Source organism: Gloeophyllum trabeum, assembly GCF_000344685.1.
Source record: "Gloeophyllum trabeum ATCC 11539 unplaced genomic scaffold GLOTRscaffold_00011, whole genome shotgun sequence".
Classification (NCBI taxonomy): Eukaryota; Fungi; Basidiomycota; class Agaricomycetes; order Gloeophyllales; family Gloeophyllaceae; genus Gloeophyllum; species Gloeophyllum trabeum.
This window is the reverse complement of record NW_006920420.1, coordinates 1558060-1583174: the sequence shown is the minus strand read 5'-3', so window position 1 is coordinate 1583174 and position 25115 is coordinate 1558060. Positions and strand designations below refer to the sequence as shown.

Sequence of the window (25115 nt, the reverse complement as noted above, 5' to 3'; positions counted from 1 at the left end):
GTGTCTATGCGCAGCGGCACGGGGCACAGGGTAATACAGGATTATTCTAGAGCTGTTCAAGTTGGCAATCCCCTGTACATGTTTTTACTTTTGATCGGCGAATTCTACTTACTGTCTATTGTAATATTGATCGGTGCGGTCGCAACCGTCGCACATATGTAAGTCACTGATATGTTGGCCCTCACGTTAAATTCCAAGTTCTCCAGCAGCTCCTTGTCGGGGTAGTCCGTCAACACCGTCTATCGAGTGTCGAGGTCAGTATCTCTCGGTTGGAAACGAGTGCCATCGGGCTGACCTTGCGCGTTTGCGAGTACGAGGTGCGGGATCCGGCACGATCAGAGAATTAGGTTGGAAAAAAGGCAGGGACAGCGTCAGGCGAATGCGTGGGTTATGTAGAGGTCGATGGGGACTGAAGACAGAGTCGAGCGACAAGGCGCCGTCGTCGTCGGACATGGGGTTCCAACCTTTTGGTTTATTGTTTTGAACGGTTTATTTGCGTTAAACTCTATGTTTGTTTACGACAGGCTCGTACAGTTTCGGACGGGTTGAAAGTTCGATGGTCCAGTCGCGCGGAAAACAGACTCCCTGCGAGTCGATCCAGATCTATACGATCATCCATATAACGAGCAGCCCCGCCGAGTTCTTGTAGTCTCAGGGTCCACCGCGCTATTCGCATTCACGACACCCTTTGCATCGCAATATCATATCGTCATGCCGCGAGTAGCAGACAAGATCAAGTGCGTATAACAAACAATATCCAGCGCTGGAATGCGTACATCTGACGAGCACGCACCGAACTAAGCGGTGTCATCCCAATGGTCCAAGGTACACCCTTCTACCCTCCCCTGTAGATCTCCTGTCCGTTCCTGCCCTTACCCTTGTGTCGAATCGATTACCAGGCATCGGCGACCAGATCAGCGGCTCGCTCATGGAGACCCTCGACTCCTCCCTCTCATCCATCTCCAACGACCCCAGCGCCTCCCCCACGCACTCCCCGAGGCGGAGTCCAAACGCGGACCTATGCAAAAAGGGCAAGGAGGAGTACCGCCAGCGCCCCGCGAAGGTTGCTGGCGTGCCCGCGACGGTCGGGGATGGAATACAGCCTGAGAAAGAGGGAGCGGAGGTGAGAGGGAGCGAGAGGCCGTCTATCAACCCGCACGAGGTCGGGCAGGTGGGCCATGGCACCGGAGCGTCGGGGCTGTACCGGGCGGCTGGAGGGTTTTGCACCCGGACGTGTGAGGACTTGAAGATGAGCGTGTTGTAAGATCAATTGCACCTTCGGTATAACGAGTACATTCCGTTGGCTCGCGTTTCACGCTATCGATCTATTCCAGGGCCCCTGAGGTACACCGTGAGCCCCCCCCTCTAAGCTTCCCGTCTTGGGACTCTCATGGCTACACTGGCCCCTCGCAGACTAGGACAATCGTTAAACCGCTCGCACGCACCCGATGGTAAGATGCTCTCGGGCCTGCAACTGCGGGATCTCCGATGGGGTCCAACTAGCATGTCTGTAAGCCCGCCATAGGCAAACTTGCAGTAATGCGGACCCATGGCGGTTAAACATGGTTGCATTTCCTTCCTCCGATTCTAGCCTGTGCATGCGGGTCCTGCGCATTTTTATCGGAAGCTATGGCTGTGCCGATTCATTCATTCATACTGCGATGATGCAGCGAAGACACCGGGGTCAGTCCATTAGTTCATTGCATTATTCAAAAGGAAAGATATCGCGCACAGAACCACTTCAAGATGAGGAAGATCATGTGAAGCTCGCTCAGAGTATATGCGTCCCACCTTGAGTCACGACGCCGACTGCAACTAAGCATAGAAAGGAGTAGCGGGAAACCCACTGACGGCAACTGGGTAGCTGAACACGATGCGCTGGCGTCCCTTGCCCATCAAGTATTCCGTCAGCGGCGGATACGGCACCGACACACGGGGACTAGACGAGCGCCGGAGCCCGCCCATCTGGGTGTCAATACAATCGCTCTATGCACGGAGAAGGTGGATAGCGGGCACTGCTCACCGTATAATCCTCGCCCCTCGCGCTGTATAAAATCCCTCCAATCCTATCCATCAACGCACCCCTCGCCAACAAACTCACAACTCACCATGCATTTCCTCACCATGCACCTCCCCCCCGCCCTCTTCGCCCTCGCGCTCCTCCCCCTCCCCCTCGCGCTCGGCACGCCCGGCCCCTTCAAGCGCGAGAACACCTGCCTGTGCGAGTCCCCCAGCGGGTGCCCCGGCCTCTGCGCGGGCGCGACGTGCGTCAACTACTGCGGGAACGGCGTCGCGCTCGCGTGCGCGGCGTGCGACGGATTCAGCGGGAACTGTATCATGGACGCGGGCAGCGACGGGGGGTGCTTCACAGTCGTCGAGTGAGGGGGGAGGTGAGTGCGGGGGATGTGAGGCGGGACGTGAGGGCGCTGACGTCGTGTGTGGCGTTGTAGGCGGGTATTCGATGTTTCGTTTCAGGTTATTTGGGGCGCGTTTGTATTGTGTACAGGGACTTTTGTGTTCAGTCTAATGTGAACGGCTGTTGAGGGACGATGCGCAGGAGTCGGTATATGCCATGAGAGTTGACTTGAAACAAAGGATAATCGTTGGAAAAAATGGTGTATGGACATGGATCGATACCGTGTCGTCGCAAGGGCAATTCCTGCCGCTCCGTGCTGCAGTTATCTGCAGGATGAGAGCGTATAGACTTGGGAGAACAGGGCGGTGAAATGTCTGAAACAAAAACAGTATCAATGTAGCGAGCTGCGGGACGGGCCGAACCTCAGCGCCTTTGGTGTATTACGCTGGATAATGCAGTATGTATTGCGGTACAAGTTTGACTGAATAGGCATGGCAATAAAATCTGATAGCAGCGAGCAGATTCACGTACAGGCTAGATAACCACGAGACGCCGCTGGAATTGCGGTCCTGAGAGGGACTTGCGCATCAGTCGTGAGCGGTCGATTTCGGGGACGAACACGGGGATAGCTTTATGAAGTCGGACCGTGCGAGGGCACCGACTTGAAGAGAGTACAGTATATCATCACAGTGAGGCGCGCCACTGTGCAGGATATCGTGCAGAAAAATATGCTATCAAATATAAACTTGAGAGTCTCTCCATCCAGTTGAGATGTCAGTACATGCTATATGCTACAACTAACACAGTGGTACTCGTACAGACAATTATACAAATTTATCTCTGGCAATGACGATACACTCGAACCTTGATCTCCTTGCTCATTCAAAGTCGATGATGACTTTCAGTGCCTTGTTCGCTGCAGCGGCGGCGAAGGATGAATATGCTTGCTCGATGTCCGAAAACTTGAAGTTGTGAGTCGTCAGTTTAGTGGGATTGATCTTGCCCGCCTCGACGAGCTTGATGAGCGTGGGGGACGTGACTGCGTCGACGAGTCGGGTGGTTATGGCTACGCAGAGAGGGACGCGATGAGCATCGCAGGCTGGCGCTGACGGAACAGAACACGCTCACAGATATTCCGGTCCCACAGCTTTTCGAGGTGCAAGTCGACCTTTCCTCCATGGACACCGACGTTCGCGATGTTGCCCCCGACCGCGATAATCTCCTGCGACAGATCGAACGTCGCCGGCACGCCCACCGCCTCGATCGCCGTGTCCACACCCGCGCCCTCCGTGATGTCCATCACCCTCTTCACCGCGTCCGGCCCCGACACGACTGTATGCGTCGCGCCCAGCGACTCTGCCACCTTCAGCCGGTTTTCGTCGACGTCAATCATGATAATCTTCATCGGCGAGTACAGCTGCGCCGTCAGCAGCGCCGCGAGCCCGACCGGGCCCGCGCCGACGACGCCCACCGTCGCGCCCGGCCGCACCTTCCCGTTCAGCGTCCCGCACTCCATCGCCGTCGGGAGTATATCGCTGATCATCACCAGCCCGTCCTCGCTCACGCCCGCGGGCGCGCGGTGCAGGCTCGTGTCCGCGTGCGGGATGCGCACGTACTCCGCCTGCGTCCCGTCGATCGTGTTGCCGAGGACCCACCCGCCCGTCGCGCAGTGCGAGGGCATCCCCTTCTGGCAGGCGGCGCACGTCGCGCAGGCGGTGATGCACGAGATGATGACGCGGTCGCCGGGCCTGAACGCGGCGACGCCGGGCCCGACGGACTCGACGGTGCCGAGGCCCTCGTGCCCGAGGATGCGCCCCGGCGCGACGGTCGGCACGTCGCCCTTCAAGATGTGCAGGTCCGTGCCTGCGTGTTCGTGTCTCGTCAGTGGCCATGGGCGCGTGCACGGCTATGAATGTGCGACGTACCGCAGATAGTGGACTTTGCGAGCTTGACGACGGCGTCGCCCGGGCGGACCACTTGCGGCTTGGGGCGCTCTTCGACGCCGAAGTCGCCCTTGCCTCGGAAAACAAGGCCCTTCATGGTGTTGTAGGCCGTGCCGTACGCGCGTGTGCTCTGCAGCAGGGTCATGAACGATTGACATGGAGCGGCCAAAACGACCCACGGTTCGTCCTATTCTCCCTGCTAATGTTGCGGTTCTGAGTGCCCAACAGGAACCTACAGTTCCTCCTGTTCTTCCCGCCAATGTAGCGACGCTGATCATTCTGTATGATATGCTGAATGTGTAGGTTTGGTAGAGCGTCTAGCTAGCGCTAGCGTGTCTTGGACCATTCGGATCGTGGGGCATATATATATCGTCTACCGTGGACGAATAGTATAATGGCCTCAATTCTAGACATTCGTGTCCTCATTCGAGACCGTGCCACTCGGGACGTTCTGGAGAGCATCTGGACTGAGCGGCAGCGTCGGCGATCGCAGTGACTCGGCGGCGGACGCCCCCGGGCGTCTTAGACTAGCAATCATACGCCAGTGTCCCGTATATTTCTATTACAGGGATGTATGACGTTCGAATGATTGTAGTTGTATGCATGTGGATAGACTATCCTACCGTGTTGGAAGTTCGCCTCCAGTTCAGAATATGCATGTCGATGTTGCAGGAGGTCTCGGAAGTCTCCGGATGTACCCAGGTGGTCCGAGTGACGGAGACGACTTTGCATATTCCGCCCGTGTCCGACTGTGCTGGGCAACATCATCAAGCACCGTCTGTCTTGACTCCTGGACGAGTGTACCTTCTGTCTACATGTACAATATCCTCTGCTCTACTGTATAACCGCTACAAATGACCAGCCTTGGACCAGAATCGCACAGCGGACATGTACCTCGGTACCACCATCCTCTCCTTATCCTGCAGATGGCATGCATAAGGTCGCATTTATTGTTTAAATGTGTTCTTGTGCATGCGGTCTGCAGAATGTACTGTAGATGGCGCGCCCCACTGTGATGAGCAGCCTTGATTCCTTGCAGTTCTCGCCTCCTTCGTCTATCGATGCTAACAACAAGGAACGATAGCGATCTGACTCTGGCGTCCCTGACGTACCGCACTCTCTTCAAGTTGGTGCCCTCCCACGTCTGGACTTCATAAAGTTATGGCCGTGTTCATCCCCCCGATTTCGACCGCTCACGTGCACCCGACTGCAACGGAAATCTCTCTCGGGTCAGCGACTCCAGAGTCTCCGGTAGTCACCAACTACTTTGTCACCTGCAAATACCCTCGTCTTGGTGAAACCAGCGGCGACCCGTCCCCATGGTGGTCATCAAGCTTTTACGTGCGTCTGCTCGCCGTTATCAGAAGCTATGGCCGTGCTTATGCATTCAAGCTAAACTGATGTTTCTAGCGTAACACAACGAAGGCACTCAGGGCGGCCCGTCCCGCAGTTTGTCATATTGATACTGTTTTCTCCCCAGATACTTCTTCGCCTTGCTGAGATCTCACCGCCTTTCTCTTTGCAAGCAGTTCCGCATCTCAGATCCCAGCCTGCAGCTGACTATAGGAGGGAGTATCGGGAACTGCTCTTGCGGAAACAGGGTATCGCCCCGTTTCATTTCCAACGATCGTCCCTTCTTTACAGGCAGCTCTCGCGGCGTGTACACCACGACCGCGCGGCAAACACCCCCAAATCCAGCACTCCAAACCCGAATACACCGCCACGCCTGCCGCGTGTGCAACGGCCATGGCGGTCAATACCCTACAGATCCCCATCGCGTTCCCGCACGCACCTCCTCACTCAACAACAGTAAAACACCCTCCCCTCCCCCGTCGCTGCCCCCGTCCATGATGCAGTTCCCGCGGAACCCGTCGCACGCCGCGACGCCGTCCCCGCAGTAGCGGCGCCGTATCCGTCGCTGATGAGATATTCAATGGACATGGACGCCGGCTCGTCGCGTTCAGACATACAAACACCCTCAGTGGGGTTCGCGCCCTCTGTCATCTAGTTAGTTGCAGTTGGCAGAACCCATACCCCCATACGCTCAGTGGGCTTCAGAAGGGGAGAGATCGCGCACAAGACGAGGAAGATCAGGAATGCAATGGCCTCATGGACCGACCCAGGTGTCTTCGCGGTATGAATGAATGCGCACAGCCATAGCTTCTGATAACAGCGAGCCAGACCCTTGACTGGGTGGAAGGAAATGCAACCGAGTTTGTCCACCATGGGCACGCATCACCGTGAGTGTCACCATGATAGCAGTCTGAGACACGCTGATTGGTCTCTCGGAGACTCTGGAGCTGCGGTCCCGAGAGCAGCTTCCGATAGATGGCAAAGAGTTTAATAGTCATACTAGTCTGTGAAGACCAGCGTAGCCATGATACGTACTCTCAAGGCGGGAAGTTCAGAGCGGGTACGCGTAAGGGGCGCTGGAATGTATCAAATGCATAGCGTGAAACGCGATCCACGCGATACACCAGTACTGGAAGGCGCGATCACCCGTGCAGCATACATTCTTCCTCTTTATTATCCTCACGCGTCCGGGTGCAAGACCCTCCCGCCGCCTGGTACAACCCCGACGCTCCGGTCGCCATGGCCCACCTGCCCCGCCTCGTGCGGGTTGATGGGTGGCCGCTCGCTCTCACTCCCCTCCCCTCCCACCGACGCCCCTTCCTTCTCAGGCTGTACCCCATCCCCGACCGCCGCGGGCACGCCGGCGACCTTTGCGCGGCCCTGGCGGTACTCCTCCTTGCCCTTGTTCCACAGCTCCGCGTTGCGGCTTGATGAGTGCGTCTGTGTTTGGCTGGCGTTGGGGTCATTGGAGGAGTTGGAGATGGAGGAGAGGGAGGTGTCGAGCGTCTCCATGAGCGAGCCGCGGATCTGGTCGCCGATACCTGAAGCAGATCAGGTCAAGAAGGAAGGTGAGAGCTGGGAGGCGAGAGGCGTACCTTGGACCATCTGGATCGCACCGCTATTCGTCGCGTGCTTGTAAGCCAAACTCATCAAGCGGCGAAGTATTACCTTACGCACTTGATCTTGTCTCCTACTCCCGACATGATGGTATTGCGACGCGATATGTAGCGATTGGATTAAACCTCCAAATGCAAAGAAGTGAATGCAAATAGCGTAGTAAACGACCTACAGAGCTGCTCGTTATATAGCACCGCTGCAGGATATCCACAGGTACGTCACTCCCAACGGTGCCACAGCTCCATAAAGGGAAGGAGAGTGCTATAACGGGAGATGCCAATACAGTCAGCGAGAGACACGTCCTCTCGCTGAGACAAAAACGTGCATCGGAAATAGACAGGTGGTACGAGGAGGACCGGTCGTGTGCGTGAATAAAATCCGAGTCGACTCGCAGTTCCAGCTGCTTCCCACGCCACCACATCCGAATTTTCATCCCGTCCGACTCTGCCACTCGCAGCAATGTCCGACGACGACGACGCCGCCTTTTCGCTCGACTCTGTCTTCACCGTCAGTCCCGTCGACCTGCTCTTCCGTCCCATCCCTGACGCTGTACTTGCCTCTCTTCCCTGGTCTTGTGGCATTCGCGTTATCTCGCGATCGCGCAGGAGGCCCCGCGCCCGCCAACCCCGCCCGCCACAACCGCAATCTACACCCGCGAGAACGAGGACATCGATGACGACGACTGGCACGAAGTGCACATCAGACTCGTCGGCTCGCACCCCCTCTGGGGGCACTACCTGTACGTCCCCTCCACCCGTACTCGACTCGACCGCGCTCACCAGCCAATTGCAAGGTGGAACGCCTCGCGCGCCTTCGCGGCCTTTCTGGACCAAAACCCGGCGCTCTACCGCGGGCGCTGCGTCCTCGAGCTCGGCGCGGGCGGCGGGCTGCCCGGGCTCGTCGCCGCGCTCAACGGCGCGCACAAGGTCAGCCGGATGGTACTCGTTCTGAGCGAGGACGCTGACGGCTGAGGCAGGCGGTGTTGACGGACTACCCCGACAAGGAGCTGCTGGAGAACTTGGAATCTAACGTGAAGACGAACATCCCGGAGAGCGCGGGCCGCGTGGTCGTGCAGGTGCGCGGGCTGTCTGGAGCCGTGCTGGTGATGCGTGCTGATACCATGTGCTGCAGGGATACATCTGGGGCCAGCCCGTCGAGCCGCTGCTCGCGCACGCGGGCGGGGCCGGCTTCGACCTCATCATCCTCTCCGATCTCGTCTTCAACCACTCCCAGGTGCGCTCCCCTCTGTCCCTGTCCCTCCCCCACTTCCCCCGCCTCTCTTCTCACCCATGATTTATGCTAGCACGACGCCCTCCTAACCACCTGCGAGCGCGCCCTCTCCGATTCCCCCTCCCCAGACAACCCCCCGTGCGTGCTCGTATTCTACACGCACCACCGCCCGCAGTACGCCGCGCGCGACCTCGCGTTCTTCGCCAGGGCCCGCGCGCGCGGGTGGGCGTGCGCGGAGGTCCTCACGCGCAGGTACCCGGTGCGTGCCCGTTCACCGCTCAAGGGTAACGATGTGTACTCACGACTGCTGCAGCCGATGTTCCCCGAGGACCCGGGCGAGGAGGAGGTGCGCGCGACGGTGCACGGGTGGCGGCTCGCGAGGGCGGCGCGATGAGCGGTTGGCTGATTCCTCTACATATTCAAAACAAAAGACAGCTGTAATGTACTAATGCGCGGCCAAGAATACCCTGATAAGGAAAGAGGGGGAGAGAAACGCGAGGAAGATAAATGGACGCAGGTGAGAGAGATTGAGTGGCAGCGAGGAAGCAGGGGCACGCGAGGGAGACTGGCACCGACGCGGGCGGGCGAGTACGTTCGTAGGGGGCTGATCTGACAGTGATCTTCTGGCCGAGCGGCGGGTGTCGGACTGCGCGAGGCTGACCGAGCTCCAGGCCAGCGGGGCGTACTGGCGCTGCGGACAGCCATGTCGTGTCTTTCTGAATCACGCATATCAGGCCCCTCGTCCACAATTCCAGCGCCTCCGACCGGTTATTCAGCGTGATGTACTCGATCAGCGCATGGACGTGTATCTGTCCGGCGCATCCTTACTCCACTCCCTGGGAACGTCATAACCATGATATGGCGGCGCTGTGGCACGATGTCGGGGACTCCAAAGATCCAAACGGCCAGTGTCGCGGACTTTCTCAAGTAACGGAGCTTTCGTTGTCCGCGAATTCGCTGATTCATAGGAAGAACATGTACAGGGGATTGCCAACAGACCTAGGTCACTGCGGGCAGAGACCGATGTCCCACCGGCAGGCATGTCAGGAACATCTCCCAGTTGGGAAAACACTTTCCTAGAATGGTCCTTTCTGGATAATGACTGACCTAGACATGAAGAATGTCCTTGAGTGAACAAAGAAAGGTCTGCAGGACATTTACTATGGTCCCCAAAAATAAGGGGACACTTAATTAACATTGTCCTTGTATTCTTCATGTTCCGCTACGGAGCATCCTAGGAAAATGTTCTCGTACCATGGAAGACGAATGTTCGGTGGTGGGACACCGGTGCTTGCCCGCTGTGAGTAGTATTAATCCTGTGCTACCTATTGCCCCATGGACTCGAGAGCCGGCGGCAGCCATGGGTGCATCTGGTAGCTGGTCAATAGATACAATACGAAAAAGCCAAATACATACAAGGAGGTCCCCAACTCGAGATGCCTTGCTGGTCGCGAGACAGGTTATGGGAAGTCCCAATCAAGCAAATGTTCTACCATCCACATATCGTGCTCGGGGGCGATCAGCCCGCCAGGCGACGCATCTTCCGGGCGAGGAATTCCTTCCCGGCTCATATTCGGCGGATGACGCGCCTCCAAGTTCACCCCCGCCCAGTCCCAGTCGACAAGGAGAACGTCTCTCTCTCCGTCGGCGTCACGCACCAGTACATTCGTGTCGCGCACATCGCCGTGCACGTATCCCGCTTCGAACAAGAGGGCGAGCTGCTCTTCCACCGCCCGCTGGACCCATTCGAAGGCCGCGTCCCAATCGTCCACGGGCGTCTCCCCGTTCTGCTTCAGATCCCACAATGAAGTGTACGCGGCTGACTTGTCTTCCATGACAGCCATCAGCCAGCCGCCGACGTTGTTGAGTGCATACAGCGCGGGCGCAAAGCCGGTGCGGTGCGCGGCGCGATGCGCGTCTGCCGAGTAGCGCGTGCTGAACTTGACGTACAGCCGCGTCTCCGAGCCTGCAACATGCGCGCGCGCCCTCGACGGGGCCGTCGTATGTGAGCGCATGCCGAGTCCCGTCGGCGTCTTCGTAAAAGTCGTGGAAGGGACAGTCGGCGGGCGGGCCGCGGACACCCGGCGCGGGGTAGTTGGTTTTGAGGTCGTGGAGGGCAACGCGGAGAGCGGCTAGGACGCGCTGCCCCCGCGCGAGCTCGTCGGCGTTGGTAGAGTGTACGTGCAAGGGCACGCATGCGAGATGTTCCGCGACAGGCTTATCGGTGAACGCTGCGGCGGCGACAGCGAGGTACGGGCCTTGGCTGACCTTCAGCGATATGTCCGAATGCAGTTGAGCGGCACTGACCGAAGTTCAGCAGTATGACTGCCGGGAAGTTCGTCTTCGCCATATCTCCTGGTTCACGACCGTTGATGATGCGGATGTGCTCCATGTGACGGTGGATTGCTTCGATAAACGGCTCGGTCGTGCCCTGGCTGACTTCGAGCTGGACCGCCTGGATATAGTAGAGGAATTCAGCGCCCAAACGGGACACTCGGAGGTCGCCGCCGTTGTCGTGCTTGCTTGCACGCCCACGAAGAGGCCAATCCGGTAGAGTACCTCCTTCGCGAAGGACACGAGAAAAGCTGGTCCGCCGCTGAGGTTCCAGTTTGTATAGTTGCACCGCTTCTGCGCGCAGAGCGTTGAAGCATTGGATGTCGTTGGCGGACGGGACGATGTGGGATATGTCATGACGCAGCTGGCACAAAGTCGCATCCAGAAGAGTCGGGGGTGTGGTAGCTTCGTATGGGCGGCCGCAATAAAGCGCTACGTCCTCATTCTTTTGCGTTTGGTAAAATCGGTGTGGCTGTGCCTCGGACGATGGAGGTTTCGTTGGACGCTTCAGGAAATACGTTTTACGACGTTCGATAATCGAAAGCGCTCGCAGACTGTCTTCATCAGCGGGTTTCGACGCTGCGCATATTGCTGTTATTGTGGTGAGCGTCCGGTGCAATGATGAAGTGGAGCTCTTCCGGCATGAAACCCCATGGTCGACGTATGATCTCCAGCGGTGTGGTCATGGACACTTTCTGAAGGGAAGCCAGGTGAAGTCGTCGGACAGCCTCCCTCAACGTCTCTGGTGGTGTCACCCAGATTCTCCGGGGCGCCTGGCCCAGTCTGAGCACGGCTCTACTCTCCGTCAGGATCTCACTCACCAGGTACATTGCATAGCGTCGCATGTGCTCAGGGAGGCCTGTAGTAACCGGATGTTGGGCGCGGAGTTGGACAATCAGCTCGTCCGCCGCAGCGTCGAAGATAGTAATTGACAGGGGGGGCACGAGTTGGGTTCTGACGAGCAGCAGCGGCTTCTCGGAGAAAGGGACGCTGAGCACCGAGCGGAGGTTGTCCTGCGACACCAGAGGAAACTCGGCTGGCTCGTGAGTTAAGATAGCGAGTTGTATAGAATACTCGTCTTCATCAAGTTCCGGAAGCTCATCTCGAATATGGTCGGGAATCTAGTGCTCTTGTGCGTTGGTATGCTTTTCATGAACGAAATGAACGTACCAGACGCGGCCTGAGACAGGGCTGCGCAGTACACCGTTGCACCGCTGCTCGTAGCTCTGCTACGTTGCAATCTTCGTCTACAGTAGCGAGACCGCTCCTGGCCATATCGAGGAAGAAGATGTTCGATCAAGGTCATCGTGGGCGGAGGTTCACGTTCGATGTCTGTGGCTTTCGAAATCCAACGCCACCGCGGTCGGCGCGGTGTGACCCGTGTTGCAAGCACGTGGCCGTGTGACATGTCCGGACTGAAACGGGACACACGTGATTGGGCGCCCTCCGGCTCGAGCTCGTCGCTCCCGCCGTCCTGCTCACACTCTCCCTCGCTCCCGCCGACGATGTCCTCCTCGCTCATCCTGCGCTCGTCGCTGCCCCGCCTCGCCGCCCGCCGCGCCGCCCTCGCCCAAGGTCAGCGTCCTCCTCCCCGTCCTGTTCCCGCTGACCGAGATAGCCTCTAGTGCGAACGGCGACGAGCAGCTCGACCGAGTACGTCCCCGGCGGCCGTGCGTACCTCCCTTCTTCCCTGCGCATTCCGTCTTTGACGCCGCACAGCCATCTACAAGGGCACCGTGAACGACCCGACGACCTTCCCGCCGCCGTCCAAGACGCACGGCTCGTACCACTGGGCCTTTGAGCGCCTCCTCTCCGCCGCGCTTGTCCCCCTCACCGGCGCCGCCTTCGTCATGAGCCCAACCGCGCACCCCGTCCTCGACGGCTTGCTCGGTGTTAGCCTGGTCATGCACTCGCACATCGGGGTGAGTGTCGTTTTGGTGTTGGTTGGGAGGGCTCGGATCGAGCTCGCATGGGTTGGCGCTTGTATCCTGCTCCGCGTCCCCAAGTTCCTCCTCCCTCCGTTTTATGCTCGTGCCCCATCCAACCTTGTCCTTCCTTCATTCATCATGCCGTCACCTCCTCCTCGTCCTCTCTTACCGCTTATACCATACTTACCCCGCCTCAGTTCGACTCCATCCTCGTCGACTACGTCCACAAGCGCAAATTCCCCATCCTCGGTCCGCTCGCGAGCTGGACCCTGCGCGCCACGACCGTCGGTGTCCTGGTCGGCGTGTACAAGTTCAACACCGAGGACGTCGGTGAGTACCGTGGTCTTTCCCCGCTCCCTCCTTCCCGTGCCTTTGTCCGCATGCCCTCCAACGTGGCTGCATTCTGTATTCGTCTATGTCACCGTTACTGACGGACTGCTGCAGGTCTCACGGAGCTCATCGCGAAGGTCTGGACAGCATAGACGCGTGCGTCTCCTAAGCTTTCAGTCGTCGTACGAGCAGCAATTAGGTTCCGCGGTGTATGTTATGGTAAACAGCGAATCAAATGTCTTCATTGCTTCGTTCGCTTCATCCCGATTTTCTGAAGTCCTTGGTAACCCGATATATTCGGCTCGAGATCATTTCTATCATACCAACTCCTTACGTCGTTCTTCTGCTTAGCATATCAGCCCGTAGCACCCCTCCGCAGAGCACCCTCCGCCTCAGCCGTGAGGGGTGAGCAGGGCGCGGGGTCTGGCCGGAATACCCTCTTCGGAGGGTGCGATGCCTGGTATGCGGGGTACTTGCACTTTGTCGTCGCGTCCGTCACCGGCTACGTCCAACTGCTGAGGTCTCCCCGCGCCATCTCCTTCCTCCCACGCGTCCCTGCCCACCGCCGTCGGTGAGTGGTCTACTACCGTAGTAACTCATTACACTCGCACTTCCGAGCAGCGCTCTCCTCATCTTCCCTGCGTCTGTTCGTCGAGGCAGGCCTCGATCCAGCGGTGTATGGTACGATATCACAACTGGCCATCAACACCCGCATTACACCAACTTCGCACTCGTCCCGCTTTGTTCTTCTCCTCAGCCGAACACTCAGCCAACCCCGTCGAGCAGGGCTGGCGGGAGGGTAGAGTTTCCACGGGACGGCTGGTATCCTCCGTGACCACCTCGACCCTCGCAGCGTCCGAAACTAGACTCGACCTCCACACGAGCCGTTTCGCCGTTCAATCCGTTGCCTCGCCGCTGTCGGCGTGCACGCCTCTAATTGGCCCCGTCCGCTGTGCGATGCGCGCTGACGCTCCACCCCGGCAAAGCCCTATGTCTCATTGAACTCGTTACGGAGGTATGGGGTGTCCATTCCCCCAAGAGCCACCCAAATACGAAGCGACTTCACTTCCTTCTTCTTCCCGAGTCTGCACCATGTCCGCAAGCTAACCGTTATAAATACAGATACATCCCACCCTCTTACTTTCCTCTTTCCCCCATTAGCCTACTCCAGCACGACCAACACATCCCCCGTACTTACCACCCCGCCCTCCCTCACCCCCCGCCCGAAACCCTTCACTTTCTTCCCGACGCTCTCCTCCCCCGCCTCGACGTTGATCTCCGTCTTCATTGCCTCGAGCACGAGGAGGACGTCCTCCGCTGCTTTGATGGTGTCCCCGGGCGTGCAGTGGATCTTCCAGACGGTCGCGGCGAGCGAGGCGGTGACGGTCTCGCCTGCGTCTTGCGGGGCTGCGTGGAGGTTTGATCAGTCTCGATGTCGTGATGATATTAGACTAAGTGGTTGATTGACCTTCGGCCGTCGCTGTGCTGGAAGAAGCGGCCTTCTGCTTCTCGGCTTCCCATTCTTTCAAGAGCTCGGCTTCGCTGAGAGACACAATGAGCAGGGTTCCTATCTCCTTTGTGGGACACGACTGGTACGTACCGCGCCTCCTCCTTCGCGGTGCCCTCCGCCTGTCTCGCCTTGAACTCCTTGATCTCGTCCGCGACGGACGCGACGAACGCGGTATACTCCGCGATCGAGAACGTCACCGGCTCGATCTACCAAAAAAAGCATGAAGCTCGACTCTTCCCAATTCGTCCTCGCCACTAGCACAAGCACAGCTGACCTTGAATTCGTACCGCCCCGCATCGAACTGCTTCTCCATCTACGCATTCACCATACAGCATGAGCGCTCCTCCCCAGACTCACGCAGACCTACCTCGACGTACTCCCCCTCGCTCACAGGCTGGAGCACGACCTGGTCGAATGGCTCGAGGAGCCACGGCCGCGCCGCGGAAAAATCGCGCCCGCGGCCCCACGTCTGCCACACGGGCAGCGTGCGCCCGTACAGCTGGTACCCGCCCGGAGACTCGATCGGGTAAATGGCCGCAACGAGGCCCGCGATGCCGATCGCGCCCTGTTATAAGGCGAGCGAAGGTAAGTGAGCAGCGAGAGAGTAGGGGCGAAAGGAGACTGACGCGGGGCGTGTAAGTCCGCGAGGGGTTCATCTTCTGCCCGACGAGGCGGCAGCGGGGGTCGATCTGCGCGAGGTGAGGTAGGGCACCGCTGTTCCAGAGTTCAGGGGGAACTTACTGGGACCAGGAACGGACACGCGAGGTAGAACCCTACACCGAACACAAGCTTCAACCATCGTCAGCGCCCATCTCATCCAGTCAGGTTGGTACTGCAATAACGCACATAAGGTCCCCTCGTCAGCAACTCCAGCGCCTCCGCCGCACCGCCCTTCAACCCATTATTGCGCGCGAGGTACTCAATGTTGCTGGGGAGGTACACCGACTTGTCGCGGATGGAGCGCATGTACCGGTCCAGCGCCTCCCTGCTCCACCGGTCGTCGAGCACCACGGGGAAGGTGATCTTGCGCCCTGGGAACGTCATGGATTCCATCGAGTCCGGAAGTGAGCTTTCGGCGTCGACGAGCGCGGACAGGAGGGCGGACTGCGGGGTGGTAAGGGGGTCGTAGCGCACCTGCACGGGGTTAAGCGTCGGCTTGTGCGAAGGGAGGGAACTTACGATGGTGGAGCGAATGCATGGCCCGAACGCCCATACCCCTGGGATGTTCTGAGCCTTTGCGGCGGTTTCGAATGCGTGGATGCGGGCGCGGAGGGTGAGGTCCAGGAGGAGCTCGCCATACTCTACCAGGATGGCTGAATCTCCCGCCTGAGTATGGGCTGGATCAACGCCCGAGCGATGAAGCGCGAAAAAGAACCCACCTGTCGGAAGACTACTCGTGGCCTGCCCGTTGCCGGTTCAGCGGGGATAACTTTGAGGATTGGACCCTTGCGATCCTCCTCTGCAACTGGTGCGACCAACTCCTCTGCAGTGTAATCATGCCTACCATCCTTGACCGCTTCCAACCACTGCACACCCCTATCCACCAACCTCATCGCATCCCCAAACGACACCCTCCTAAACCGCACGGTGTCCCCCGCGCGCAGCTGGCCAAGCTTCCACATATCCCCCGTCGCGACCGTGCACAAGCACACGTACCCGCCCATATCCGGGCCGTCGCTCGTGAGGATGACGGGCGTGTCCCCGTTCACGTTGATCGTGCCGAGCGCGTACCCGTTGTCGTGCACGTTGCTCGGGTGGCTCCCGCCCTCGCCGCCGCTCGCGCGCGCCCAGCGGAGCTTCGGACCCTCGAGGCGGATGCCCATCCGGTTGCTTGAGGCGCTCACTTTCCAGGGCGTGGCGTAGAACTCCTCGATGCCTGTTGCGGTGACGAATTCTTCAGAGTCATGCGGGCCGGAGAGGCAGTGAACGGTCCAGTTTGAGGAGTATGTGGGGATGAGCGAGGGCGGTAGTTTCATCGCCGCTTCGTCGTCTTCGGGTTCGCATTTGCCCAGCGCGAGGTGGTCGCCTGCCGCGAGTGCACGCCCCTTGGAGTGGAACTTACGTGAACACTTTCAAGAGAAGGGACTTTAGCACGTACCTGGTACCCACCCATCCCCGTCGATGTACTCTTACTCCCCAAATACTTTGGCACGTCCGGAAACCCCCCTCTCACAGCAACGTACGCTCTACACCCCCTCCCACCCTTACCCGCGCCTTTCACGACCAACTTGCCACCCGCACCCACCACCACCTTCTCCCACGTCCCTACCTTCTTCCCATCGACACTGACCTCCGCGTCCGCGCCGGTCACCGCGATGACTGCGGGCACGTGGAACAGCAGCCGGCAGGGCGTGAGCGGGAGAAGCTCCAGTGCCTCCATCCCGGGTGCGTTTCCGACGAGGATATTGGCCGCGCGCAAGGCGAGCGTGTCCATCGGCCCGCCGCGGGGGATGCCCAGGCCGAGGAGCCGCCCCGGGTAGTCCTGGATCGTCGCGTCGAGCCCGGGGGAGAGCACGTCCACCGCCCTACGATGTCACGTCGTGTTCAGCGTATCCTCGCTGCGCAGACGCGCCCGCCCACTCACCGCGGCACAAACTCGAAGCTGTCCAGGAACTTCGTCGTCGCCTTGCCAAGGTTAAACGTCTCGCTCTCGCATATCGCCTTGAGGTAGCGGACGTTGTTCGGCGGGCCCATGATCTTCGTCGCGGCGAGCGCGTCGACCATCCGCTGCACCGCCTCCTCCCGCGTCGACCCCGAGACGATGATCTTGCACACGAGCGGGTCGAAGAAGGGCGTCACGGTCGTCCCCGTCGATATCTGTTGTCGCGCGTGAATCAGCCCGCCGTCGCTATCCAGCATCAAGCGCCGAATCACTCACCCAGCCATCGACCCGCACGCACTCCCTCTCCTCGGGGAGCTCGACGTACTGCAGCACCCCCGGCGCCGGCATGAACCCCGCGCTCGGGTTCTCGCAATAAACCCGCGCCTCGATGGCGTGCCCGCGCGCATCCCGCCACCTCTCCTCCTCTTCCTCCAGGGCAACCCCACCCCCCTCGTGCTGCGCGACGCCCTGGCGGACCATGAGCGCGACGATGTCCAGCCCCGGGCGGGTCGCCTCGGTGACGGGGTGCTCCACCTGCAGGCGCGTGTTCATCTCGAGGAAGTAGAATGCGCCGGACGCGTCGTCCACGAGGAACTCGACCGTGCCTGTCGTGCATCGAGTGAGTGGAGCGGACGCGGGGACACGGACGCGGGCGTACCGGCAGAGCTGTATCTGATGGCTTTGCAGAGCCGCACGGCGGCGGCGCACATGCGTTCTCGGAGGCCTTGGAGCGTGTTCGTCAGCCTGACCTTGCACGGGGGAGTCTGGAGAAAGACTTGCCTGGGTGCCCGGCTACGAAAGGGCTGGGCGTTTCCTCGATGACTTTCTGGTGCCGCCGCTGCACGCTGCACTCGCGCTCGCCAAAGTGGACGGCGTCGCCGAGCCCGTTGCCGAAGACCTGCACAGTGGTTAACATTCAGGGCAGGATGCGCAGGCCCAGGCCACCCGCACCTGCACCTCGATATGTCTCGCTGCGGGGAAATACCGCTCGATGAACAGTCCCGGGTTGTGGAAGAGTGCCTTGCAAAGTCCCCATGTCAGTCTCGCACTGCCGACAGAGAATGCAGCGGCGCGCCCTGACCTGCGCTCGTGCCCTTGTACCCTCGAATCTGTCCCTCAGCTCCTTCTCGTCCGCGCACACCACGATGCCCATGCCCCCACCGCCGGCCGTGCTCTTGAGCATGACGGGGTATCCGACCTTGTCCTTCGCGACCTCCAGCGCCTCCGCCAGGCTCCCCACGAGCCCCTCGGTCCCGGGCACGACGGGTACGCCCGCCTCCAGCGCCTTCCTGCGCGCCTCGTGCTTCAGGCCCATCATCTCGACGACCTCCGCCTGCGGGCCGAGGAACGTCGCCCCCGCCTCCTTGACCATCCTCGCAAAATCCGTGTTCTCGGAGAGGAAGCCGTACCCGGGATGCACGAGCGTCGCGCCGGTCGCCTTGACAATGGCGACGATCGCGGCAGCCGAAAGGTAACCCTGGGCGTCGGGGAGGGGGGCGTGGGGGGGCTCGGGAGACGCGATGGGGTAGGCTTCGGAGGCGAGGGAGACGTGAGGGGCGAGCGCGTCCGACGGGGTGTAGATGCTGACGGTGCGGAGCCCAAGACGCGCGGCGGTGCGCAAGACGCGTACGGCTATCTCCCCGCGGTTGGCCACGAGCAGCTTGTGCTTGGAGTAGTCGAAGTTGGGGGCCATGGTGGGGCGTTTGGTTGCCCCTCGACGCCGACGCGAGGCAAGTTATACCGTCAGGCGGGGCGGGCAGAGATAGGCGCGAAGATTCCATCTCGTTAGATACTAGATAAGCATGTGAGCGATGAAATCGAGCGCATAAAGGGTTAGTAACTATATATAATGGATCGACCGTCAAGATACGGACGATAACGTGACTCCGCGGATGACCCCGGGCCCTGCGGTCCTTGCAGTTGTAGTCGGCGCCGTGGGCTAAGAGTACAGATGAAACCCGCATCACTCAAGACGACGGTGTCGTTAAGATGCAGAACATGGCCGGCTCCTGGAAGTATCAGGCCGTTTAATTAAGGAGGATGCTGGAATGTCGGAATGATGACGGAGGACACTCACTTCGTATGACTACACTGCCACCCGGTAATCTAAGCGAACGTCGTCCCCTATCTCGATCACAGCCGTAGCTCGGATCTTTTGCCTTCGGCATAGCGTTGAGTGTAGGAGGCGGACGACTTCATTCCAGGGAGCGAATCCGAAACATGAGCAAGCAACAAGTAGTAAACCAAGAAATCTCTGAAAATACAGCGCCCCGGTGACCGGCTCAACAGTAACAATGTGCGTCAATAAATGTGCTGGACTAGAAGAAGTCCCCATTCAAGACCTGCATCACGTCCTGCAGCGCGTTGGACATCAGCACTCGAGAAATACCACATCGCAAAACATTGAGACTCACCCATGCGTCTTCGTCCCACGGCTTAACCCCTTGGCATAAGAGGTCGTCGACCTCTGCCCGTGTGAATCCGTAATTGTCGGCTCTCTCTGCAGCCTCCCGCTCCAGCTCGTGGTCCCAATAAGCCTTCCTCAGGAATTCCTCCCAACCTCCTGTATCTTTGCCTCTCCCTTTACCTTTGCCTTTACCTTGCCTCTTCCCTTTGTCCTTCGCACCTTTCCTCCTTTGACCCTTTTGCTTGGTCCTCCAGAGCGCACTAATATCGTCCGGGATCTCCTCGACCGACCGCCTGCAGTACTCCGGGAGCCACTGTTCGCGCTTCGGCTCGGCCCACGGCGCGAACGTCCCGTCTGGAACCCTCTGATACTCCAAGTACAGCTCCCAGAAATCCCTTACCCGACCTTTATCCTTGATGAACGCCGCCCACGAGTCGGGGAGGTACCGCAGATCATGCGAGTACACGCATCGCGTCTCTCCGAACTTGCACTTGTTCATGACGTGGAACACGCAGACGTTGCGACCGCTGTAAACATCTAGTAAATATTCACAAAACGACGTCCGCGCCTGAGGAGGGACTAACAGCTTATCCCTCACGCTTTTCGCGTCAGGCGCGTGCGAGTATGGACACTCCCTCCCCTTCTTGCACCCGTCGCGATTGTACCACCTGCAGGGAATATTACTTCCCTCGTGGTTGAAGTCGCTCGAGTCCGAGCCTTCTTCCCAGTTCTGCCACAGGTGCTCGTCAGGCGGGGGATATATATAATCCGCATCATGGTCCCAATCTCCCATGCACAAGTCGGCCACAATATCGTGTTCCTTCTGAGCATCTGCGCACGACGGATCGAGCTTCAGCACTACGTGGAAATCTACGGGAGCAAACAGTGAGTGACTCAAATCAAATAGTATCCAATACAATACTACGCAAGGACGCACCCATCATAGCGGCGGCGTAATCCTCCATCCCCTTCCTCGCGAGCCCGCGCCTGTACCTCGCCTTTGTCCAGCCCGGATCGAACTTGAGCGCGGACGTCGCCGCCTCTTCCGCCATCTCGTACCTTGGGCACGCACGTGTCAGTGCACAAAACCCATTGAAAGCCAGAGACTGTATTGCACGGACATTCCGAGCTTGAGGAACGCAGCCGCGGCGTTGCACGCGTATACAGGCTCGTGGGGGCGCAGCCGGCCAGCGTTCTGATAGCACTCCAGCGCAGCTTCATAATTTTTCTTCCTAAACAATTCGTTTCCCTACAAACGACCCGCGGTCAGCCTAGAGGCTTGCCACCACGATAATGATGAGTACTTCTTCTTTATACTTCTCCGCTCGCTCGACCTTCGCCTTGATACGCGCCGCTCTCTCTGCAGCACGCTCAGCAATTCGGGAACCAATATCGTCCATAGCGCTACCAATTAATATGAAGCCCAATAGACGAGGAAGACCCGACAGTGCACGACGCGTCAGCTGTGCTGGCAGTACTGAGCCATTTCTATACGACGCGCACCGCACGTGACGGGAATATCCGGCATCCCGGCAGGTTGGACCGGATTCGACCCTGACCACGGGTCGAACGTTCGAGGCTGTAAGTCGAAACAATAATGTGAAGACGAGTACAGTGCTTTGCATAAAAGTCCGGAAAACGCGATTCGCAAAATCTTGTTTGTAGCAGCCAAACAATACCATATGTAGTAATTGATCACCGTCCATCGGGCCGCTGTGTTACCCGTGTCACGCTCCTCGTCGTCTTCCAGTATCCCAAGTCCCTCGTCGTCCATCGCAATGACCGTATCCCGACAACTGCAATATTGTGTGGTGGCCAATAGGCTTTCCCCATTTGCTACATAAATCTCGCTCACTCCACCTCGCACCGGTTCAGCTCAGGGTCGATAGTCCATCTGAGCCCCAAGACGCACCGACGGAGGTGGCTAAGGCCCCAACTCCATTCATTTCGTGTTGCACCCTACGACGAGCCTCACAAGCGGCTGTCAGGACTACTGGGATGTCCAGAGGATAAAAGCTGGTCGATACTGCAGTACGTTTCTCATCCCCATCCAAGTTCATCTTCATTCACTCTCCTTTGTTTCCCTATGTCTCGACAGCCTCGACGGTCTGCTCAATTCCACAACGAGAATGCAGCGGAAGGCGGCCAGATGCGTCCCGTGTCGCGTTATTGGCTTGAACGTGGCGGTTGGATCGGTGAGCATCAGTTTCTGAGGTCAAAGGTCCCACTGACTCATCGTGCTAGACGGAGCGGTCAACCCTCCTCAGTATTACTACAGTAACGAGGAGATTGAGCATACTCGTCAGGCGGCATTCACTGCTATTGAAAGGTCGGGGGCGCCTCTAGCGAATGTCCAAACTGTGTACGTTCCGGCGCAGCGTCGGGTACTTGCGCCGTCGCCTGCACGCCAAGGCCCTCGTGTCGCCGCTGAAGATCAGGCGCAACCTCCGCCTCCGTACGAGCCTCCGCTTCCATATAGAGGCCAAGCGTCGCAAGGCTCTGCTGCCAGAGCTGAGGCAGGCGTGCCCGAAGAACCTCGCGGTCCCCCGAGTGATGTCCAAGAGATTCGCGAAAACGCGCCCACTGCACCTGGCAGTGCTCCTGCTGGCACTGACGGTCCCGGGGTGCTGGCAAACGCGCCTGCGTCTGCCAATAACGCCACGAACGGTGCGATGGGTAGAGGTCTGTTCACAGTATCTATTGCCATGCTCATCTGACGTTTCGTGCAGCACTCGGCGGCAACGTCGTAGCAGTGACCCTCGTGTACACAGTCAAAGAGAAGGGTCCGTCAACTCGAGGCAGTCGGGTGGTCTCAAAGAAGACCCAGGTCACGAAGAATGCTCTGATATCCTTCTCTGAGGATCTGGGTCGTGCCGACTTCGTTGCTGCCATGCTGAAAGCGCATGATCTCGCAGATCAATATGCTGCAGGTCCACACGCTGGGCCCGGCTTCAAGATCTGGTGGACAGGTGTAAAGTAAGTGACTTCACCAGTTTGATATGCGCTACTAAGGGTGCCTGTCAGTAAAACTGCAGCTGCAACCATTGACACGGACGACGACTTCGCCATCGCAATCGGCGCTATTCTCAGGAAGAGGCCTAGCAGCATAACAGCGGAGCTCAACGCCGACAATATGGATGGCTTCCGGATTCGCAAGCGCGTGAGTAGTGCAACCTTCAGTAGCAATCCCTTCTGATGATCCAGCACAGCCTCTCGCTGCCGCTATGGCTATCGACGAGGATAATGAGCTACTTGACGGAACTATGGTACGTCTGGCATGGTTCTGACACGATCAGTCAATTGATTATCCTTTAGGTTCCCCGCCTAGACATGTACTCCGACGAGATGCAGCTCCATGGAGGCATTATAATGGAGCTGAAGGCCCTACACAAATGTACTGAGCATCTCGGCGAGAACGGCGACACCGGGTATTGCTACAAGACTGAAAATGGGCATGTGCGCCTGAACAATCGGCGTTTCAAAATGTGGGCGGCTGCTATAGTGAGTTAGCTTATTGTATATTGTGTCCGTATCTCATAGCAAGATATCATCATCCAGGCAGCACACGAGAGCACAAAGTCTGTACCTCCGAACACAGCTGAGTTCGATGGTGTGCGCGATGGACAACTGTCGGTTATGAAATCTCGTGGGCGGTCCGGTCCTCGCCCTCTGTCTTCATCTTCTCAGCCTACTGCAAGCTCTGCTGTTGATCCAAACGTGTTGCTGATGGCCGCTTTTGTACCACTGCTTCAGAATATGGCTAATATGCAAACTCCTGGTGCAGGCTTGTCTTCCCAAGCCATGCCTTCGACGCCGAAGCATCGCCGCATTGCCTCCCCTCCCCTGTCTCCTCTCCCCGAACATCATACCGATCTCCACAGCTGCTTACTTGACTTCCTCAACAAGCAGGGTGTTGATTTCCTAGTCTACGAGGAGAGTCTGGCGGAGAAGAGGCTCACCCCTGATATACTTGGGAAGATCCCAGCTGAACGGCTGTGTACTATCACCGGTGCCGTGGAGGGTGATGTATGGAAGCTGCGGGAGTTCGCCACTGAGTGGCAAGCAAGGCTTCTCAAGAAGCGCAGCCATGTGCAAGCTGAGCATGCCTGAACTGGTTTCAAGTTTCGGTATTGTTCCGCTGTCGAGTCCAAACTTTCATTATCCTATTTTGCATCAGATATAATGCTTCACACTCCTTTTACAAGCTGATAATTCTCTCATTCAATAGTATATATTAACTCTGTACTTGTTATGAATAACCACAGTTGATAATCCAACCTATGGCATCCTCTTCCGATACTGCAAGAGTGGCTTGATGGATCAGCCAAGGTCTAACCTGCGGATTTACAGCCTCAGCCTCATGCCTCCGCAACCAAGCCTTTATTGAACTAAAAGCCTGCTCAATTGGATTCATGTCAGGAGAGTAGGGAGGAAGATATACAAGCTTGGCACCTGCAAAGGCACGTAAGTTCGAGCCAATGTCACGCGTACATAATTCGGCGCACTCACCACAATCATCCTCTATGATGCTCCGGATATCCTCGTCGTGGTGAATAGAGCAATTGTCCATGATAACTACGCTCCGAGTGCCAGGGTACGGATTGAGTTTGGGGGCCTATAACCATTACACACCTGTAAGTACAGAGTATCGATCCTTACAACGGGACATACCAGTTCATTCCGTAGGAACTGCTTGAACCTTTCCTTCGTAACAGAACCTTCGAAGATATCAAGTGCTAGGATGCCCTCCGCAGACAGTGCCGGCAGTACCGAATATCGTTGACCCCGCAAGAATGTTTCGCGGCGCACGCACGCACGACCCAATGCTGCCCATCCCATATTCCGCTGGTTCGTCAGGTCATCCACACTCGACTCGTCCAACCATACGATCGACTCCATGGGTAGATCCCCCCACTGTGCTTGCCAAGTTGCGCGCAAGAGCTCATTCCGTTCGAGAGCGGTCTTCGAGATCTTTTTCCGAGTGAGGGCAATTTGGTGTTAGAGCGCGCGAGATAGTAGCAATCGAGACATTCAGACCTTTGTGTTCACTGAGGATCTCCTGTATTTCATCGAGGTACAGGGCCGGGTTGTCCCTCAGTAAGCCATGGATGAAATCCAGGTCGCTCATGTCGAGTTTACGAGGTCGTCCTCGGGGTCGATTGCTTGGGTCAACAACCTGCCCATATGTCCGGTAGATGCTGAGGATTTCATAGATCGTACTGAGAGAGTAACCGCATAGTTTGTGGATATCATGAACAGAAAGGCCCTGTTCATACCGCCATGCTACAATCTGAGAGCGCAGCTCCGGCGTAGTGTACGGGAGAGGCATGGGCAGTGACGAGAGTCACATCGCCGGCCTAGCTGCGGTGATCGATTGCTATATATGGTATTGTTTGGCTGCTACAAACAAGATTTTGCGAATCGCGTTTTCCGGACTTTTATGCAAAGCACTGTAAGTCTGATATCTAAACAGAGAGCGGATCCCCGACTCCCACGGTAGTTGCG

The 25115-nt window shown here is 58.1% G+C and overlaps 10 protein-coding genes across 10 annotated transcripts; 4 read left to right on the top strand and 6 right to left on the bottom strand.

Annotated features, from left to right (window-relative positions):
- Positions 1-711: 711 nt before the first annotated feature.
- On the top strand, positions 712-2382 carry GLOTRDRAFT_131645 (uncharacterized protein; the record flags this gene model as incomplete). Its single annotated transcript, XM_007870436.1, has 4 exons — positions 712-737; positions 803-825; positions 900-1235; positions 1865-2382. 4 exons carry the CDS (start codon positions 712-714, stop codon positions 2380-2382), a joined length of 903 nt encoding a protein of 300 aa, XP_007868627.1.
- Positions 2383-3234: 852 nt separating this feature from the next.
- Positions 3235-4396, bottom strand: GLOTRDRAFT_45800 (alcohol dehydrogenase GroES domain protein; the record flags this gene model as incomplete). Its single annotated transcript, XM_007870002.1, has 3 exons — positions 3235-3422; positions 3485-4219; positions 4282-4396. 3 exons carry the CDS (start codon positions 4394-4396, stop codon positions 3235-3237), a joined length of 1038 nt encoding a protein of 345 aa, XP_007868193.1.
- Positions 4397-6831: 2435 nt separating this feature from the next.
- On the bottom strand, positions 6832-7355 carry GLOTRDRAFT_131643 (uncharacterized protein; the record flags this gene model as incomplete). The annotated part of the gene is made up of 3 exons (XM_007870435.1): positions 6832-7193; positions 7248-7270; positions 7330-7355. 3 exons carry the CDS (start codon positions 7353-7355, stop codon positions 6832-6834), a joined length of 411 nt encoding a protein of 136 aa, XP_007868626.1.
- A 373-nt stretch (positions 7356-7728) lies between these two features.
- GLOTRDRAFT_117322 (uncharacterized protein) lies at positions 7729-8893 on the top strand (the record flags this gene model as incomplete). The annotated part of the gene is made up of 7 exons (XM_007870434.1): positions 7729-7776; positions 7875-8008; positions 8063-8195; positions 8246-8344; positions 8401-8502; positions 8573-8758; positions 8813-8893. The coding sequence occupies 7 exons, from the start codon at positions 7729-7731 to the stop codon at positions 8891-8893; spliced, it is 783 nt and encodes a 260-aa protein (XP_007868625.1).
- Positions 8894-9959: 1066 nt separating this feature from the next.
- GLOTRDRAFT_131641 (uncharacterized protein) lies at positions 9960-12108 on the bottom strand (the record flags this gene model as incomplete). The annotated part of the gene is made up of 6 exons (XM_007870433.1): positions 9960-10417; positions 10473-10757; positions 10807-11424; positions 11483-11606; positions 11655-11954; positions 12004-12108. 6 exons carry the CDS (start codon positions 12106-12108, stop codon positions 9960-9962), a joined length of 1890 nt encoding a protein of 629 aa, XP_007868624.1.
- Positions 12109-12560: 452 nt separating this feature from the next.
- Positions 12561-13243, top strand: GLOTRDRAFT_45569 (uncharacterized protein; the record flags this gene model as incomplete). Its single annotated transcript, XM_007869983.1, has 3 exons — positions 12561-12755; positions 12959-13091; positions 13206-13243. Coding segments are annotated over 3 exons (366 nt in total), but the record flags the coding sequence as incomplete, so codon positions are not given.
- A 240-nt stretch (positions 13244-13483) lies between these two features.
- GLOTRDRAFT_117321 (uncharacterized protein) lies at positions 13484-18896 on the bottom strand (the record flags this gene model as incomplete). The annotated part of the gene is made up of 18 exons (XM_007870432.1): positions 13484-13548; positions 14322-14498; positions 14560-14633; positions 14692-14807; positions 14876-14914; positions 14969-15166; positions 15228-15290; positions 15343-15390; positions 15448-15735; positions 15781-15927; positions 15981-16646; positions 16700-17126; positions 17186-17418; positions 17480-17808; positions 17862-17927; positions 17984-18101; positions 18155-18223; positions 18285-18896. The coding sequence occupies 18 exons, from the start codon at positions 18894-18896 to the stop codon at positions 13484-13486; spliced, it is 3735 nt and encodes a 1244-aa protein (XP_007868623.1).
- Positions 18897-19388: 492 nt separating this feature from the next.
- On the bottom strand, positions 19389-20767 carry GLOTRDRAFT_111949 (uncharacterized protein). The gene is made up of 5 exons (XM_007870431.1): positions 20732-20767; positions 20548-20669; positions 20195-20480; positions 19618-20137; positions 19389-19557 (listed from the first exon to the last, which is right to left on the bottom strand). Coding segments are annotated over exons 1-5 (966 nt in total). The 5' UTR covers positions 20734-20767; the 3' UTR covers positions 19389-19521.
- A 929-nt stretch (positions 20768-21696) lies between these two features.
- GLOTRDRAFT_95326 (uncharacterized protein) lies at positions 21697-23720 on the top strand (the record flags this gene model as incomplete). The annotated part of the gene is made up of 8 exons (XM_007870430.1): positions 21697-21805; positions 21855-22292; positions 22340-22586; positions 22635-22770; positions 22820-22876; positions 22926-23111; positions 23151-23220; positions 23395-23720. The coding sequence occupies 8 exons, from the start codon at positions 21697-21699 to the stop codon at positions 23718-23720; spliced, it is 1569 nt and encodes a 522-aa protein (XP_007868621.1).
- Positions 23721-24648: 928 nt separating this feature from the next.
- Positions 24649-24930, bottom strand: GLOTRDRAFT_22969 (uncharacterized protein; the record flags this gene model as incomplete). The annotated part of the gene is made up of 1 exon (XM_007869967.1): positions 24649-24930. A coding segment is annotated over one exon (282 nt), but the record flags the coding sequence as incomplete, so codon positions are not given.
- Between the last annotated feature and the right edge of the window lie 185 nt (positions 24931-25115).

Coding starts and splice junctions, on each gene's coding strand:
- GLOTRDRAFT_111949 (XM_007870431.1), bottom strand. Junction 20,138..20,194: donor AAAAGCGTGAGGGATAAGCT/GTTAGTCCCTCC, acceptor AGATGTTTACAG/CGGTCGCAACGTCTGCGTGT. Junction 19,558..19,617: donor CGTGGGACGAAGACGCATGG/GTGAGTCTCAAT, acceptor AACGCGCTGCAG/GACGTGATGCAGGTCTTGAA.